Source organism: Camelus dromedarius, chromosome 19, assembly GCF_036321535.1.
Source record: "Camelus dromedarius isolate mCamDro1 chromosome 19, mCamDro1.pat, whole genome shotgun sequence".
Classification (NCBI taxonomy): Eukaryota; Metazoa; Chordata; class Mammalia; order Artiodactyla; family Camelidae; genus Camelus; species Camelus dromedarius.
This window is the reverse complement of record NC_087454.1, coordinates 30804564-30824113: the sequence shown is the minus strand read 5'-3', so window position 1 is coordinate 30824113 and position 19550 is coordinate 30804564. Positions and strand designations below refer to the sequence as shown.

The following is a 19550-nucleotide window of genomic DNA, read 5'->3' as shown; positions in this document are numbered from 1 at the left end:
TGCCCATTGCAGGGTGGTCAGAATTAGGCCTGGGAATTGTGTGGATGGACGGATTCTTTCAGGAGAGCTCAAAGTCACTGCTACAATTTGTGATATAGTTGGTATCAAATTGGCAAACTCCGCACAAGCCGGCACTTCCTATGGCCTAAAAATATCATCAATTACCAAAAAACTGCCCCAAAACTTGAAAATGAATCCACTGGAGGAAAGGAACAGAAGAAACAGGGCCAAAGAAGACTTTCCAAAAGAGAAATCAGATCTGAAGTTCATAGCTTTATTGCATGTTTGGAAACAAGGCTGGCTGCAGAGCCTGGCTCCTGGATGCAACCATTAGAATAGCCGTTCAGCCTCTTGCCCTGTGCAAATTAACCTGATTCTGAGCCTGGCTTGTTTAATATGTGCATTCTCAGGTGCCACACTATTGCAGATCCCTCAAAGACCTGATATTGCAAACACCTGGACAATTAACACTGGTGCTGCAGAGCCGACTAAATTAAATCCTTTTAAATTAGATTTTGCATCGTCCCGTGGACATGCTAGGATGTTTCAGGTGTTCCTTGGAGCCAAATCCAGGGTATGGTGCTACCTATTTGTGATAAAAAAATAAAACCTGAGAGATCAGATAAGAGAATAAAAGAAACTTTTAACAAAAACACCTGGGTGCTGAAGCTCACTAACCACTGGGGCAGCGCGCTATGATCTCTCTGCATCACTCACTACAGCACAACTGTCCGTCAAAGTTACGGCACAGTGCAGAGGTTGGTGACTTGGCAGACAGGACCTCAGCGAGCGCCCGGCGTCTTCGCCTCGCCGCCCCTCGGGCCTCCAGGCCCGGTCCGCACCCTCCTTTGCTCCCAGGGCTTCCGCCTCAACCCGCCTCGGAACTCGTCAGCGCCCGCCCCGCTCCCGCTGATTGACAGGCGAGGCAGCGACTCCCGGGAGCCCGGCTTTCGCTCTGCAACCCCGGCGGTAACTATCCCACCGTACCCAATGGGAGCCAAGAGGCGGGGCCTGCTGGGGGGAGGCGGTGCTGGTCAGGTGCTCTCCGTCGAAGCGGCGTGCAGGTGACCGGCCGCGGCTTACGGGGGCTCCTCTTGCTCCTACCGCCTCCCAGCTATTGCCCCCGGTCTGCGGGAGGGAGACCCTCCGGACCCTTCCTCCCACTGCCCCAAGCCGATGCGGATGGAGAGGATGAAGGTAGGAGTCCGGGGGACTGGGCAGCTGGCCTCTCGGGGACCCACATGCCTCCGGTGGGCCCCCAAACTACCTCCCCACCCCCAGTTTCCATTGCACACATACACAGCGCCCTTAGGGCTTCTGCCGGCCTCGATAGGCGGGAGTTATGCGAATTGGGAATGTACCCTGCGCCGAGACCCTCCCCAGAGCTAGGATAGTATCCCGGTGGGGAAGATGGGGCGATGCATTACCCTCCTCTGGACGTCTCATCCCTCTACACACACCAACGCGTCCTTTACTTTCCCTCGTCACGTTTCTCGGTGCCCCTTCCCTCCAGATTAACAGGGCTGTATGTGGGGGAGGGGAGGAGGACCTGGAAAGCAGCCCAGTGAAATCCGGACCCAGAACTGGGGATTCCACTGCACCGTGCAGCGTTTTGTGCACGGAAAAGAAAGAAAACAGATTTCTTTCACCCCCCAGCTCTCTGTTTATTGCTTTATGTCATCGATGTGATAATGTTGATTCTTATCAAACATTCCTAACCTTGAGGCAACACTTCGGCTTCGTTTATCTTCCTTCGTCCCGGGAAAGCTGTCTTTCCTGCTTACTACAGCTGCTGAATTAATTTACTAAATGAGAGGAGAATCAGGTGTTTCTTGTAATTGATTCTTTTTTTAGCCTTAAATCATATTTGGTTCAAAGTATCCTTCCTTGTGTTAGGAAGGTGAAGAAGAGAGAAAGAGGGAGGCAGGAATTACTATCCTCAGCCAGAAATGTTAGTAAATATATTTGCAGTCTCTTATTGGAACTGATTTTTGATGTTTCTTCCAGAATTGGAAACTTTATTGCTATTTGAGAAATAATTTTTAATTTTTGAACCATTGTCTGGAGACCAATACTTAAAACAATTTCAGTTTAAGTAATGTTCTAGGGATGGTGAAATCGTGGTTAAAAAGCAAATAAAACAGAATTATTGCACCTGAAAGCAAAGCATGCCAAGCAGTTTTTATTTACCAGCACCTATGATATAGTGAGGCTCTTAAGACAGGGCCCATTTCTTGAGGTTTTAAAATGTCTTCAGCATATTCAGATTGTTCAAATTAGGAAGATGTCAAAAGCCAAATTCAAGAAATTTCTTGGCACAAAACCTTAGATCCAGGTTTTGGTGGGCTTATAAATACCTTCATACAAGAACAGTCAGCAGGAGAGGACAAAAGATTCTTGTTTGTTTGCAAACTCTGTAGGAACTGACAAAATTTACATCTGGATTGTTTATCCATATTGCTTCTTAATAGCTTTCTTGAATAGAATAAGTTTTTTAGAAAGAGAGGCAGGTAGACAACAACCTTGATCCAAAGAGATTCTTTAATCCCAGGAAGTCCCTTTCCTACACATATCGCTGATAAGATTAAATGTTGATGAATTTTAACATTAGGAAGGTCAAGGCTAAATTTCAGAATTACGTTTCCATTTATACTTAGTTCAGAAGCTAATTGTTTAATTTAAAGAAGGCTGGGCTTTGATTATTAATAAATGAGTGTAGGTTACATTTCAGGAATATATTTGAATGTCACAAATTTTATGTGACTTCGGGAACCAAGTTCATCTATTTTCTCTCTCTTGTGACATAGCTCACCATGATGAACCAAACATAAGGCCTTGGCTTTGAAAAATGGAGGTGTACATACATACTTTTTAAAAGCATTGTTTTTGGACTTGCTAGTGGTAATTCTTTGTTGATAGGTTCCTATAGTCCGTCTAACCAAAATAATAAATATGTCCATAGGTATTTGATGTGATATAAAAGTTTCTGACCAGGAGTCAGAAGTCTGAGTCAACCCGAAAATGTCTGAAAAGTTGTATGTAAATTATATCGTATTTTAAAATGATATTTGAGGAGCTGACTTAATTTCTTTGAGGAATGTTTTGATAAATTCTTAGAAACGAAAACAGTTTTTAAATGCAACTAAACTTCTTAGCTTTATTATACAGGGAGCCCCAGGTCTCTTGTTTAAGGTGAAGTTCTGCAGTGTAATCCTTCCAGGCTGTGATTTATGCTGTAACTGGGATTGCTAAGCACCATCACTCTCCATTTTGGGTAAAGTATACAAAGCAAAATTATTGCCATTAATTTCTCTATTTTCTTTTATACAGATTCTCTTACACTGAACCGATCAAGAACTTTGAAAATGACTTCAAAACGTCTCTGGGTGTCCTTCGTACTTGCTGCAGTCACACTTTCAATTACATTTTCTCTCCAACCAGACCAGCAAAAGGTTCTACTAGTTTCATTTGATGGATTCCGATGGGATTACTTATATAGAGTTCCAACACCCCATTTTCACCATGTGATGAAATACGGTGTTCATGTGAAGCAAGTTACTAATATTTTTCTAACAAAGACCTACCCTAACCATTATACTTTGGTAACTGGCCTCTTTGCCGAGAATCATGGTATTGTTGCCAATGACATGTTTGATCCTATTCTGAACAAATCTTTCTCCTTGGGTCACATGGATATTTATGATTCTGAGTTTTGGGAAGAAGCGACACCAATATGGATCACAAATCAGAGGGCAGGACATACTAGTGGTGCGGCCATGTGGCCCGGAACAGATGTAAAAATACACAACAGCTTTCCCACTCACTACATGCCTTACAACGAGTCCGTTTCATTTGAAGTGAGAGTTGCCAAAATTATCGAATGGTTTACATCGAAAGAGCCCATCAGTCTTGGTCTTCTCTATTGGGAAGAACCTGATGACACCGCCCACGATTTGGGACCAGACAGTCCGCTCATGGGACCTGTCATTTCAGATGTCGACCGCAAGTTAGGGTATCTCATACAAATGCTGAAAAAGGCAAAGTTGTGGGACGTTTTGAACCTAATCATCACAAGTGATCATGGAATGACGCAGTGTTCTGAGGAGCGGATCATAGAGCTTGACCAGTATCTGGACAGAGACTACTATGTCCTGGTCGACCAGTCGCCAGTAGCAGCCATCTTGCCCAAAGAAGGTGAGTCTGAACTTTGTGGTGGGCTGGGTCTGTGCGTGCCCAGTGCGACTGAATTGGGATTTTTGTTTCTGTGTCTTTCAAGTGTGCTTGCCTTCATTGTGGTAATATTCGGGATTTAATCCTTTGACTTTGAGAAGACAAGCTCTCTTTTCTCAGGGTCTGATTTTTCACTTTTTCCTAGAATATTGAAACGGATGCTCTCTGTCTATGATTGTCCCACTTAACCATTTTGGAGTCATCGGATATGATGAACGCTAGCTACAGCCTCTGTTGTCAGAAAAATTAAGTTGGGAGGATACATACAAAATGCATGCAATTACAGGGATTTTATTCTATTAAAAAAAACTAATTTCCATTTATTTACTTTTTAAGGGAGGTACTGGGAATTCAACACAGGACCTCGTGCATGTTAAACACGCGCTCTGCCACTGAGCTATATACCCCACCCTCCCACAGTGATTTTATAGAAGCCTTGAAGCCTTCGATGGATTCTTAGTTAGAACCTGCTCAATAGGGAAGTGGTGGGGTATCAGAGGAGAGAGCTTTGCTGGTCCTGAGATTTAGTTTTCTTATCTGTAAGTCGGGGAAGGAATAACAATACCTGGAACTTGTTACAAACCTCTCCTCGAAGCCTCATTATTTCTGTTTTAAATATCGGTGAACGAGCTCAGAAGTTTTAAAATCCCCAGGTCACAGAGTCAGTGCAGAACAAGACTCAGACCTGCTCTTCTGACTTCTGTTTTATCACCTCCTGGGGTCAGAGTCAGTACCAAATGAGAAAACAGATTTTGAAAAGTGGAATAACTCACCAATGAGACTTACATCCCTCGCAGGGGAATGAAGAGATCATAGGACACAGGGAATGTTAAAAATATGCCCGTGCAACAAAGGAATTTGAAAAACAAGAAACGGACTCAAGATAGTGTCCAGGTTTACTGCGTTTGAAGTCACGAGGAGTCCTTTGGCAACACCTCCAGGAAACGTTAAAGAACGTTTCCATTTTAAAGCTGCTTTGCTGGTCTGGTCTGTCCTTTTCCAACCCTCACCCTTCACTTATTGTTCTTGTCTAGAGATTCTCTATCTCTGTCCTCAGAACTACCAGAACTACCAGAACTTAGCCCTTTGCTTTTGTTTGGGTGTGCAGTGCCCAGACATTTTACTTAGTGCCACCAATGAGTGTGTGTGTGTGTGTGTGTGTGCGCGTGTGTTAAAGTCTTTAGAGGTTAGAGATGTCCGGTTCTATAAAATGTCCTCTCTTCAGGTGAATTTACTTTAAGAGGAGATTATTTCTCAGTTTCCCCTACAAGATTATTTCCTGCAAGGGGGTGGGGCTTCTAAAACATCTGGCTAAGTTTTGTGAAGGTGAGCTCGCTCAGATGTCTGCGTTGATGGACCTCTGATGCCATGGCTGTTTCTTTGACGGTCGCAGTGAGTGTCCTGTCCTGAGTGCCTCTCTGCCTCCTTCCCTTTTAGGTAAATTTGATGAAGTCTACGAAGCACTAGCTCACGCTCATCCTAACCTTACTGTGTACAAAAGAGAAGAGATCCCGGAAAGATGGCATTACAGGGACAACAGTCGAATTCAGCCGATTATTGCAGTGGCCGACGAAGGGTGGTATATTTTACGGAATAAGTCAGATGACTTTATGTGTGAGTATATTACAGTGTTTCTCTCCATCCTGTCATTGTTTGCTAAAGTGGAGGCCAGATGGGAGTTGTTTCTGCTCTATTCAGCAGTTTATTTACTGATTACATAACTAGGGAGTGCGATACATCAATAGTTAAATAAAGATCCAATAAACAAAGATTTATTGGGGCTTTAAAATGAGGTCACCTCTTAAAAGTGAAACATTTACTTCTCTTGAAGCCATCAGACCAAAGACATGCACAGTGACCTATTACTGCTAATTTTAACCATCGTGCTCCTGAGAAAAAATAACTGAAATTTAGAAATTGAATCATTTTTCTGCACCTGCTTTATATTCTGATTTCATAAAAATTTAATCTCTAGTTTTCTTTGCTGCCTTTATTTTTCTAGTTTCTTTTGCCCTTCTGGTTCTACCAAATATAGGCCAGCTTTGCTTGTCATGTTGGAAACATTTCTAAAAAAAAAGTGCAGATGGCATGGATAAAAAATATATCCAGACATATATTTTCGTAATTAATACCTAGCGATGTAATTTGGGAAATATTTCCCCTGACTAAATTTAGAAAATATCTTGGAAATCCCATTTCAAATTCAAGCATGCAAAGTAGCTTCTTGCCATCATTAATGTGTAAATTTACCTTCTTACATAGCTTTTAACAACTTAGTCAAATGGAAAAGTTATCGCAGGATTTCACTCAAGTTTATTTGCATATTTACTCTCAAGCTCCTGTTCTGCTTTTTGTATCACCAGTGATGGATCCCTACAGACTGAATTTCCTAGGCTACTTTGTAGACGGGTTGCCGGTTAGATTTGGCCAATATTGGACCCTGGCAGGAATGTGGAAGGCGGGGGTTTGGGAGAAGCCAGCGTATTTGTCCCCCAATCTCTCTGCCCCAGGCTGTTTCTCTAACAGTAGCTTCGTGTCCTCTGTGATCCCAGCTCCTTCTGGACAACTCTCTCTCTGGCTTCAGCTCCTACTGGCTTTGGGTCTCCGGGGACACCACCTCTTCCTTCTGTCCCTCCAGCCTTGGGGGCCTGAGGTTCCCACTGTTCTACTGGCTGGGTAACCTCGCCATCCCATGGTTGCCTCTCAGCTTCAGCAGTTTTATGAAGAGCTCCTTATTAAAGGACTTACAAAGTCCCCTCTCTTGTACTGCCTGGCGTGGATTCTGCTTTCCTGGCTGATACCGGTATTAGCTTGCACCACCAGTCCAGGTCACTGAGAGTTGCTTCCCTTCTGTTCCTTGAGTGTTGAAGGAACCACATTGTGTCAACACCATCTAGAAATGCTCTTTTAGGCATTGATCCTTGATATGTATCAGATATCTACAAAAATATCCCCTTAGGTAGAACTGGCTTCCTATCATGCTGATTGGTGAAGAGAAAAGCCATTGCCTGGCAGTGAGATTTGTAGAGTATGTGTGAGTCATACCGGCAGATGTGTACAAATACCTGGTTCCGGTCCTTAAAACAGGTTCTACATGTAGATAGTAATCTGAACCAGTATTTAATCAGGATAGGAGAACTGTTTTCAGAAGGCTTTTAAAATTAATTCCTTTGGCTATGAGAATAATTGCTACCTTTTTATGTTCAGATTTTCATGTATTATGCAAATAGCTATTTTATTAGAAGGGTTGTTCAAAAAAGAATTGCTGTCTCGGAGGAGATTTATACTTTAAAGTTGACATAAATTTAAGGGGCTCTCTTGAAATTTTGGTCTGGTGAATTATATAATAGATTGGTCACACCAACTTTTGATAGAAAATGTTAATAATGCTTGATGTTAACATTATGTTCAACGTAATTACTTATTCAACAAAAAAATCTATAAAATAATTACTTTTTTTCATTTTTCAGTTTTATTAGGTAGAATTGTTAAAATTTGACTGCACATATACAGTATGTTCCATGTAAATACATATGCACAATATACTGCACATTTTTTTTTAGTTTGCATATATGTACTGATCATTATTTCTAAGAACAGTTTAGAGCTTTAGCTTTTTAAACTTACATAGTTACTTAATGGAGTAAAGCCAACTACAAAACAAGAATCAACAGAATGTGGTAATCCAATCATAAAGGACAGTCAAATGTGCTTACACATATTCAAGAAATCAGCCATCTCAGTTATAACTAATAAGTAGTTCATTTGTGTCCTTTTTTTTTAAAAAAAAAATTCCACATGTAAGTGATATCATATGGCATTTTTCTTTCTCTTTCCGGCCCACTTCACTTAGAATGACGATCTCCAGGTCCATCCATGTTGCTGCAAATGGCATCCTTTTATTCTTTTTTATGGCTGAGTAGTATTCCATTGTGTGTGTGTGTGTGTGTGTGTGTGTGTGTGTGTGTGTGTGTGTGTGTGTGTGTGTGTATACACACACACCATATCTTCTTTATCCAGTCGTCTTATTTTACAAATAATTAAGTACTGGCCACTACAGCCCTTCACAGCCTGAGTTCTACAAGAGGATTCAAGTCCTAATGTCCAAAAGCAGGAGTTCTCAAATGTGTTCCCGGGACCAGTAGTAACCAAATCTCCTGGGCGCTTGTTAGAAATGCAGATTCTTGGGCCGAACCTAGACCTACTGAACTAGGAACTCTGAGGGCAGGGCCCAGCAATCTGTGTTCTCGCCTGTATCTACATCCCCAGAGCCTCATACACACTGAAGTTGGAGGACCACTGCCCTAAGCATTCGTTATTAAATACTGTCTGCTGGGTTAAGCCTTTATGGTAGGGGCTACCACTGCAAAAAAAAAACCCCTGTTCGTGGGAGAGGTTTCATAAGTCATAATGAGTTCATCTCAAATCTGATTTTCTAGTAAGAAGTGTGATGTGCAAGAGTCATCTTTGCCTTTGTGGCTGAAAGTCTGGATCCGGCTTCTCATAGAAATGAGCCCAGCAATCATCCCATCAATTACAGATCACATAATGGCACATTTACCAATGTTACTACTGATTAATGAACTAGAAGAGCAGTCCCCTGGCAGATGACTCCCAGCAATTCATAAATCCAGCATTATTTCCACTTGAATAAACTCAAAAAGAAGCCTGGCATTTAGAACGACTTCTTTAGATGGATTTTGCAAAGTAGATTTGGAATTCCTTCGAGATGACTTTCAGAGGAGTTGATTTAGAATTTTCTTTTTTTGCAATGCTGTGTTCCCACTGCGTATTGCCATAGCAAGTGTAAACAGTAGGGACTGATCTGCTGGTCATTCTCACCACCTTCAAAATAAAGCCTTTCATGTTTCTTTGGTTGTCATCTTAGCAGTAGCTCCCTCGCTTTGTCTGTCCCCTGACAGTATGCTAGATGCATACGCCTTTAAAATGCAGCTTCTATTGTGCAGGAGTTTTCATCCTTCAATTTTGTATCTTTTTCTGACTTGATAAATCAGAAGACTCCTAAAGTTTTCACCCTTTTTTTTGTAGCCATACTAAAGCACATAATGCTAGGTTGGATCTGAACCACCAAAGGCAAGACATTACCCTCAAGTCCTGACTTTTATTTTTCAATAGTGGATTGGAACTGTAACTGGAGGTTTGATTTTTGTGGTGTCTTTTGGTTTTCTTTATTATTTTTCCCCTTATTGATAGCTATGGATTTACTGCCTTCATGACTAAGAGCATGTTTATCTTTAGAACAGTAACTGGAACATAGTAGGTATCTAAGTATTTGCTGAATATTAGTTTACTTGCTACCAAACAAACAAACAGAAAAACAAACACTTTCGAGTTCCCCTGATGTGGCTCCGCTTTGCTCTTTATACGTCTTTAAACTCTGTTGCTTAAGGTTGTGTCGGCCTGTGAGAAAGATTCCTGGTCATCTGACTTTTCACTTCCTGAAATGAAACTGTGATGCTGACAGCAGCAGAAATTGCTTGTAAAAGATTCTTCTGTTTTGAAAGTTGCATTAGATAGAGTTTGCATTTAAGTTCAGAATTTGACGATACAACAGTTATTTCCGTTTTAAGACCATCGGGTTGGCTGACCCATTCATGCATTTTATCTCCACAGTGGGCAACCACGGCTATGATAATGAATTAGCAGAAATGCATCCCATATTTCTAGCCCACGGCCCTGCCTTCCGAGAGAATTTCACCAAAGAAGCCGTGAACTCCACAGATCTGTACCCACTGCTCTGCCACCTCCTCAATGTTACGGCCATGCCCCACAACGGATCCCTCAGGAACGTCCAGGATCTGCTCAGTGCAGCAGCCCCAAGAGCCGGTCCTTACGGTCCTTACACACAGAGCCCTCCACTCCTCCAGGGTCGTGTCCCACCAGGGGAAAATGAGCAGGAGGCGTCATACGCTTACTTCCTAGGGGTCTCTCTTGGTAGCATTATAGTTATTGTGTTTTTCATAATTTTCATTAAACATTTAATTCACAGCCAGATACCTGTCCTACCAGATTTTCAGGCTGAAATATCTCAACCATTATTACAAGCCTAATGCTACTTTGATGTGGAGATTGCATAGTTATGTCAGTGTTTAAAGGTTTCAAATCCTAGGAAACCAGCTTCAGATATTTGCACAGACCATTCAGCAGATGTGTACATATAGAGGCGCAGTCACACACACACACAGTCACACTCTCACTCTCATGCTTACACGCACATGGACCAAAATACACACACCTGCAAAGGATTAATGACGTGGAAGTACGTTTCCGTCATTCGCTCTGGCTTCAGGCTCTGGCTAAGCGCCTGCTTTATTTGGACTTGGCATTAGCAATTTTGCACTATTTGAAGTACATTTCGTATTGCACTTTACTCTCGGAATGGGTACTTGTATGTGAAATGCACTATATCAGCAATTTTGTCTTCTCACTCAGTTGAAAAAAAGACCTTTTGCACCCAGGTCCCAGGATACTTGTTATTCTTTGCTCAGAGTGAATTTTCTGAGAATTCCTGAATACTGTACAAGCCTATCTCCTTAAATTGGGAGAATATGAAGAAAGTGAAAACTGTTGAAAATTCCACATGATGAGCTCTGCACAGTGACGTTTGGAGAGATGTATTCCCAACGGCAGGGAGCACCTGCGGGATCTCCTTGTCATATTTCTTTCCAAAGGACATGGGTTTTCATTTTATACCCCCCACCAAAAAAGGTTCAAGAGATTCAAATACTGACAGATTCATTCTAGCCATATTGTTTCTGTCATGAAATTCATTATTGCTATTTACTGATTAGTCCTTTTTCTCTGATTTTGATCATCAGACACCATGAACATACATTTCTTTCCTGTGGAGGCCAGCACTGGCCTGATTAAAAGGGGCCAGGCACCGTCTCAGCAATGTTTTCTCTTGATTATTTGCTTCCTTAAAAATGAAATCACTAGTAATCACATTAAAATCAAATTAGATAAGACCAATGTTTTCTTTCTGGTAACCTATAGTAACAGCACAAGCATCTTTTAGATTTGAGCATTGGAAATTCCCTGAATTGCAGAGAGCACAAACTCTGCTAGGGAAAATGCAGGCCATGCCATCTGAAAAGAGCTGTGTGGAGCTTGGGGGAAAAAAAAATTAGGCAGAACCACTAGTGTTCACAACGTTCCCAGAATAGTGCTGAAGGCACCCTGATGGCACAGAGGAATGAAACAACTCTTAGAGGTAACAATATTGAAACAAGAGGAGTTGAGGTTTATAGCCTTGTTTTCTCAAGTATTTGAATATCCATTCACCAAGTGCTTGGTGGAAACAAAGGTGAATCCAAGTTCACAAATAAGACTTCTGCCTCCTGGGTGGGATTTGTCATTTATCCCCCACGTAAAGCTGTGCTTTAGATCCCTTGAGTAGTCAGGGTGGGGAGAGGGCGGTTTTACCTATAGTTTCTTAAATGAAAAAGGAGGCCCTGGAAAGAACAGTTTTCCTTGGAGAAATTAGAAACCAGTTTATAGACACTTGGCTCATAGATAATACTGTGATCTTACGTATATTTATGTACCCACTGGCTAATAAGTAGGGAAAATGTTCGATGCCTTCCAGAAAGGATAAACTTGATGTGAAGAACAGAAGTGGCATAGTTAAAAATATAATTGAATTTAAGTGCTTCCTAAAATTGGGTGAATGAATGATATTTAAATGATAATACCAATAAAAAAATGTTAGCACCTAAGTCTCATTTCATTACACAGCATCTTAATGGGACAGAATGGAATCACTAAGAATGGACCGTAGATTAAAAAGCTGCGAAGTTCAACGGTAGAGAGCAAATTCCTCAAGAGGTTTGCACTCTGGATTAGACGTTTTAAACTATGTGCTGGCTTGCTTGGTAGTGTGAACCTACCTGCATTATTGAGGTGCCGATCTGATGACTGAAAGATGAAATTGGTCTAAAAGCATTACTGTTCAAGTGCTAACTGTACATTTCAAGTAATTGTTGCAGTAAATTCAGTTTAGAGGGTGCTATTACCATAGTGGTAAGAAGAAAGTAAATTCTGTGATGTTGATGAAATCATTAAAACTTGGACATGAAGATTTGAAGATCGAATGGCTTCTTTCATTTATAGATACTTTCTTGTAAAATATCAGCAGGACAGTTTACCTGAAGGAAAATAAAATTTTAAATGTTGCTGGGAAAATCTAGTCCCTCAATCATCGTGGGATCGCTTTGTTGGCTTTGGTTTTTACCTGCGTGTCTCTGTGGTCAAACTTTGTACGTAGTGAACACAGATCAGCACACAGAAATAAAATGTAGACTCGCTAGTCTTCCTACCTGTGAGAATTTGGAAAAGGTCAGAGGAATGGAGCTCCACACCCCCTCGCAAAACACTTACATTGTTGCTGAACATCCTCCATCAGCTATTTTGTAGTTTATTAATTGATATGAGTTTATTAATTGATGTGGCTCTTTTTCAGTGTATGTCTTGCAGTTTCTTCTCTCTGCCACCTACCATGTATAAAGTTGTTTTTCAAAAGGGATTCTGACCTCTTAAGGTAAAACTGGGGTCCTATTATTAGTTTCAGTTTCTTATAAGAAAGAATCTATTTCTAGAAAATCTGAGGAAGACCCTAACTCTCCTAGTTCTGTTTTTTTTTTTTTTTTCTTTCTTTTTTTTCCCCAGCTATTCATTAGCTAAGGCAACAGAGAGTCAGAGAGCCAGGAGGGATCTGAGGGGCCACTGAACCCCCGGATTTAACAAGGGCCCTTGAAAGCTGTGAAGTGGCTTGCATGGCATCTTAGTGCCAGTGGGAAGGAGGACCCAGGTGTCCTGATCCAGTGGCGGGTTAGGACATGAATGTAATGAAATTTGAGGGGACTCAGTAGCAGGCAGGACATGGGGTGGGGGACGACAATAAAAGCTCCTGGAAAAATGGGAAGCTGTACAAGATGCTTGGGCAGACTGCCCTAGGAGAACATCGCTGCTGTACAGAAAACGCATTCACAGCTCCAGCGTGATGATACTGCCTCGTCTTCTTCCTTCAGGGTGCTGTTGAGAAGTCTTACGCCAATGTATTGTCTCTCTTCCTTCCCTCCCTTCTGTAACCCATTCCCTGAAATTTTAGTTATTATCGAAGATACTCCACTTGTCGCTCAGGGGCCTCTTTCATTTTAAAGGCTCATTTCTCTTGTGCATTCTAGCCAATCTTCAGCATTTCTCATTTCTTTCATCCCTTTTCTCTTTACCATTTCTTGGCACTCACATTCCTGGGATGCTGAACCTTATGAACTGGTTAACTGTTTGTTTCTCCCAGTATTTTCCAGTTCTTCCTTTTGTTACATCATTCAAGACACTTCATCTTCCAAACCTTAGCCACCCCCTCTGCTTTTTTTTTTAACACACATTTAAAGTCTTATTTTTAATTTTCCAAATTTATTTCTAGTTCTTTGTAATAATGTACTGTTACTTAACTTTTTAATGGAGTGGAACACACTCAAAAATGCACAAATAGTAAATGTGGCCAATTATCAGTAAGTGAACAAATCCATGTAACTATCACTGTAGAAAAGAAATAGAAGATAGAGCATCACCAGCACTCCAGGAAGATCCTCTTAAGACTCTTTCCAATTATTACCTCTTCCCTCCTGCCTAAGGTAACACTGTCCTGAGGAGGAACACAATAGAATAGTGTCCCCTATTTCCAAATTTTATCTGAATGAAATCATACAATATATATTATGTTTGGCTCTTTTTCACTCAAGATTATGTGAGATTCATCCATATTTTTGTATGTAGCCATGGTTTATTTTCATTGCTTCATGGAATTAACATCTTCTGAATGTACTGTAATTTGTTTATTCTCTTTTTGGATATTTGGATCATTTCCAGTTTGGTAAGTAATGCTGCTGTGAACTTTTGGTGCATCGAAGCATACATTTTTGTTGGATCTATTATATAAATCTGCTATTTAGCCTAGGTTTTCCCAAAAGTAGAGTCTGAGACAAAGGCTTGTAGGTAGAACCTGTGTCCATCAGCTCCCAAAACCCCAGTGGTTAAGGGTGGCCACGTGGCGATTAACTCCACATACGTCTGGGGAGGGCGTGCACAGTGCTAGGTGTGTGTTCTCACAGGCACCCAGTCTTCCGGGCCCTGGGATCTGCGCCAGGAAGAAAGAGGCTAAGCCTTGTCAGGTTGCATCTGTGGGAAACTGGTTTAAGCCAGGATGAAACTGGAGTTAAGGCGTGGGCTGAGTGGACTGGAGGTTTGGTAAGCAGGCGATGTCCAGTACAGCCACACGTATATGGAGTCGGCATTTTAACAAAGGTCATCAGTTCTGCTCGTCCACTTGTCTATCCTGGGTCAACACCATAGTGTCTTCATTACTATATGACAGTTCTTGGCATCTGATAGAAAAGTCCTACAATTTATTTCTCTTCAACATTACCTTGGCCCTCTGCTTTTCTACGTACATTTGAGTGAGCTGATACAGATCCTTAAAAAATAAAACCCTGCTGGCACTGCTTGGATGCCATAATCAGTTTTGAGAATTTCCATCTTTATAATACTGACTCTTCCAACCTATAAATATGATATAGACGTCCGTTATTTTGGTCTTCCTTAATTCCTCTCGATGTTATGATTTCCTGTGCAAAAATTCTGCATGTGTTCTGTAGAGGCATGTATACTTATTCCTACATATTTCATGCTGCTTGATACCAATGTAAATAAGTTTTAAATTTTCATTTTGTTTTCTGCTGATACATAGGAAATACACTTGACCTTTTTATATATTGACCCCATCCAGCAACTTTGTTAAGCTCTCATCTATCTGATTCCTTTGGATTTTCTATATATGCAATCACGTCATCTGTGGATGACAGTTTTTTTTCTTTTTTTAACTTAAAGCAAAAATTCCTCTAATTTTTTTTTAATTGAGGTATAGTCAGTTATAATGTGTCAATTTCTGGCGTACAGCATCATGTCCCAGCCATGCATATACATACGTATATTCGTTTTCATATTTTTCCTTTAAAAGGTTATTACAAGATATTGAATATAGTTCCCTATGCTATACAGACATTTGTTAATTTATTTTTATATATAGTGGCTAACATATGCAAATCTCAAACTCCCAAATGTATCCCTTCCCACTGCCCTTCTCCCAGTAACCAGAAAATTGTTTACAATGTCTGTCAGTCTGTTTCTGTTTTGTAGGAGTTCATTGGTGTCCTCTTTTTTCTTTTCTCCAGATTCACATATGGGTGATACCATATGGTATTTTTCTCTTTCTGGCTTACTTCACTTAGAATGGCATTCTCCAGGTCCATCCATGTTGCTGCAAATGGCATTATCCATTTTACTTTTTTTTTATCACTGAGTAGTATTCCATTGTATAAATGTACCACACCTCCTTTATCCAGTCATCTGTGGATGGATGTTTGTTTCCATGTCTTGGATGTTGTATATGGTGCTGCTGTGAACATTGGGGTGCATGTATCTTTTTGAATTAGAGTTCCCTCCAGAGATATGCCTAGGAGTGGGATTGCTGGATCATATGGTAAGTCTATTTTTAGTTTTTTGAGGAATTTCCATACTGTTTTCCATAATGACTACACCAAACTACATTCCCACCAGCGGTGTAGGAGGGTTCCCCTTTCTCTACAGCCTCTCCAGAATTTATTGTTCATGGACTGTTGAATGATGGCCATTCTGACTGGTGTGAGGTGATAACCTCATTGTATTTTGATTTGCATTTCTCTGACAATTAGCGATGCTGAGCATTTTTTCATGTGCCTGTTGGCCATTTGTATGTCTTCACTGGAGAATTGCTTGTTTAGGTCTTCTGCCCGTTTTTGGATTGAGGTTTTTTTTTTTTTTTTTTTTTTTTTTTTGTTAAGTTGTATGAGCTGTTTATATATTCTGGAAATTAAACCTTTGTCAGTCGCATCATTTGCAGATATTTTCTCCCATTCCATAGGTTGTCGTTTTGTTTTACTTACAATTTCCTTTGCTGTGAAAAGCTTGTAAGTTTCATTAGGTCCCATTTGTTTATTTTTGCTTCTATTTCTATTTCCTGGGTAGACTGGCCTAGGAGAACATTGCTAAGATTTATGTCAGAGAATATTTTGTCTGTTTTCTTCTAGGAGGTTTATCGTTTCTTGTCTTATATTTAAGTCTTTAAGCCATTTTGAGTTTATTTTTGTGTATGGTGTGAGGGAGTGTTCTAACTTCATTGATTTACATGCTGCTGTCCAGTTTTTCCAACACCATTTGCTGAAGAGACTGTCTTTTCTCCATTGTATATTCTTGCTTCTTTTGTTAAACATTAATTAACCATAGGTCTGTGGGTTTATTTCTGAGTTCTATTCTGTTCCATTGATCCATGTCTGTTTTTATGCCAATAACGTGCTGTTTTGATTACTGTAGCTCTGTAGTTCTGCCTGAAGTCTGAGAGGGTTATTCCTCCAGCTTCATTCTTTTTCTTCTGTATTGCTTCGGCAGTTCTGGGTCTTTTGTGATTCCATATAAATTTTAGGATTGTTTGTTCTGGTTCTGTGAAAAATGTTCTGGGCAATTTGATAGGGATCACATTAAATCTGTAGATTGGTTTGGGCAGTATGGCCATTTTAACAATATTGATTCTGCCAATCCAAGAGCATGGCGTATCTTTCCATTCCTTTAGGTCATCTTTAATTTCTTTAATCAATGTTTTGTAGTTCTCCATGTATAAAAGACTTTCACCTCCTTGGTCAGATTTATTTCTAAGTATTTTATTGTTTTGGATGCAATTTTAAAAGGGTTTGTTTATTTTTCCTGCTGTTTCATTGTTAGTATAAAGAAATGCAACTGATTTCTGTATGTTAATCTTGTATCCTGCAACCTTGCTAAATTCTTTTATCAGCTCTAGTAGTTTTTGTATGGAGCTTTTAGGGTTTTCTATATATACTATCATGTCATCCACATATAGTGACAATTTTACCTGTTCTCTTCCAGTTTGGATCCCCTTTCTCTTTGTTACCTAACTGCTGTGGCTAGGACTTCCAAGACTATGTTGAATAGAAATGTTGAGTGGGCATCCTTCTCTTGTTCCAGATTTTAGTGGGAAGGCTTTTAGTTTTTCACCATTGAGTATTATTCTGGCTTTGGGTCTGTCATAAATAGCTTTTATTACACTGGGGTATGTTCCCTCTATACCTACCTGATATATATTGGTCCTTTTATTTTGTGAAATGTCCCTCTCAATCTCTGGAATTCTTGTCTTGAAGACTATTTTATCTGATATTAATACATGTACTCCACCTTTCCATAGTATATCATTTTCTATCCTTTCTCTTTCAATTTGCCTTTGTATCTAAAGTGTGTCTCCTGTTGACAACATATAGCTGGGTCTTGGGTTTGCACCCAGTCTGACAAATCTCTGCATTTAACTGGGATGTTCAGTGTATTTACACGTTGTTATTGATGTGGTTGTATTTTATCTTTTCCCTTCATTTGAAATTGGCCTATAGTTTTTTTATGCTATTTTAATTTTTATCAGGTTTGATATCAATGTTATATTCATCTTAAAAACTCAGGTTTTTTTTTTTTTTCCTAAAACACTAGTTTCATGAAGCAAATGTAACACTGATAATCAAACCTGACAGAGAGGCACTAAAAAAGATTATTATCTCTTGGGCCTGAAACTTTTTTGTATGATAGTTTATAACTTTCCCAATCTTTAAAAAAGAAATTGGTTTTAGTTTTCTTTCTCTGCTGCAGTCAATTGTATTCAGTATTTTCCCTAGGACATTACCCATTTCATCGACATTTTCAAACTTATTTGAGCCAAATAAAATAGGCTCTTATGATTTTTAAGCACTTGCTTCTTTGTTTTATATCTGCATTCTCTCCTTCCTTTACCACCACCTTTTGAGTAGGTTAGCTTTTCAGCTTCTCAGCTGCCTTTTCCAGAGTTCACAGATGCCGTGAGGGGCCTCACTTTGAGAGGTTTCTTCCTTCTGAAGCTTGACCTCTTGATTCTTCACTTGGTAATTCCTCAGTGCCTTTGCATAGATCTTGTATATTTTGTCCAGATTTCCTAGTCCTCAGCAAGAGGGCTGGTTTGAATTACATACTCTACCATCATACTGGAAACAGAAGTCCTCCTACATGTCCATTTACTCTTAAAAAAAAAAAAACTTCACAGAAATTGTGTGTAAGAAACATTCACTCTCCTCAGTGGACAATTCAATGTGTATCTCAACAGTGCTGGACCTGACCTATAGGAACCCTTTTATAAAATGTTTTGTATAGTGGAGTTGTCTAGAATTGTTTTGAGGCAGATTGGTTTTTGGTTTTTGTTTTTTTTTTGGTGAGGGGAATGGTAATTTGATTGATTTTTAAAGGAGATACTGGGGATTGAACTCAGGACCTCAGGCGTGCTAAGCACTGCACTCTATCACTGCGCTATACCCGCCCCCCTGAGGTAAATTTCTGTTTCTCCTTTCCACCACCCCTGTCTATGAAGGTAAGGTTAAAAATGGTAGCTATGTAAAGAACGCTGGTTAGGGTCACTAACAAGTCAGATCTGTACACAGGAAGGAGGTCTGAGCTGGAGACATGTGTCTGTAAACCATCAATTACGGAGCAGCCAGTGGAGGAGGTCACTAGATTCAGTTTACTGACAGTGGAAATCAGGTTTCAGAGGTCCAAGAGGCAGATTTGTGGAAAGACAGAAGGCCTGCACAGCAGCTTGGCTTGCTCAGTGGGTAAGTCTTTGCCTCAGACAGGTAATTCTGGCTATGAGACATCAGTCACAGGACCTAGTGCTTTCAACACTGACCACTACCTGCGTGCGCACACACACGTCAAGGGGAGGCCTGTAATGAAACCCAAGCACACGCACCAAGGAGTCTGCGGGAGAGGGAAAGAGGTGAATCTGGCCTTCAGGAAGCACAGGGCCTGGGAACCGGTTCTGGACCCCAGGATGTCTCAGCACAAGAGTTAAACCACAAGTAGACGGAAGTAATTTGTCGGTATAAAGTTTTACCACTCTTGAAATACTACAGACCTCTCTTCCAAAGTAAAGAAAGTACCTTTTTCTCGTTTTCCCACAGTTCCTAGCAGTGTTCAGTGAAGGTCAAAATAGGAAATTAATCACTGTGCTCTTGGAGGAAACTTGTTTGCATCTGTACTGTATTGGAAAAGATTAAGTACTCACAGCTATGTACAAAAAAAGTTTAAATGCTGTAATCCCGGCTTCATCCCCTAGTGTTTTGTAATCAGCTTTTTCAAACCTCTTCCCTTCTACTGTAAGCTAATAAATTATAGTTCTA

General features: G+C 40.4%; 1 protein-coding gene across 1 annotated transcript; it reads left to right on the top strand.

Moving 5' to 3' along the window:
* Positions 1-1018: 1018 nt before the first annotated feature.
* On the top strand, positions 1019-12337 carry ENPP5 (ectonucleotide pyrophosphatase/phosphodiesterase family member 5). Its single transcript, XM_010994301.3, has 4 exons — positions 1019-1197; positions 3331-4194; positions 5668-5844; positions 9865-12337. The coding sequence occupies exons 2-4, from the start codon at positions 3366-3368 to the stop codon at positions 10299-10301; spliced, it is 1443 nt and encodes a 480-aa protein (XP_010992603.1). The 5' UTR covers positions 1019-1197; positions 3331-3365; the 3' UTR covers positions 10302-12337.
* Positions 12338-19550: the final 7213 nt, after the last annotated feature.

Bases quoted from the DNA above. Each gene is read 5' to 3' on its own strand.
- ENPP5 (XM_010994301.3), top strand. From the start codon at position 3,366: ATGACTTCAAAACGTCTCTGGGTGTCCTTCGTACTTGCTGCAGTCACA. The intron at 4,195-5,667 runs GTGAGTCTGAAC...CTTCCCTTTTAG, and splicing joins AGCCATCTTGCCCAAAGAAG to GTAAATTTGATGAAGTCTAC. The intron at 5,845-9,864 runs GTGAGTATATTA...TTATCTCCACAG, and splicing joins TAAGTCAGATGACTTTATGT to TGGGCAACCACGGCTATGAT.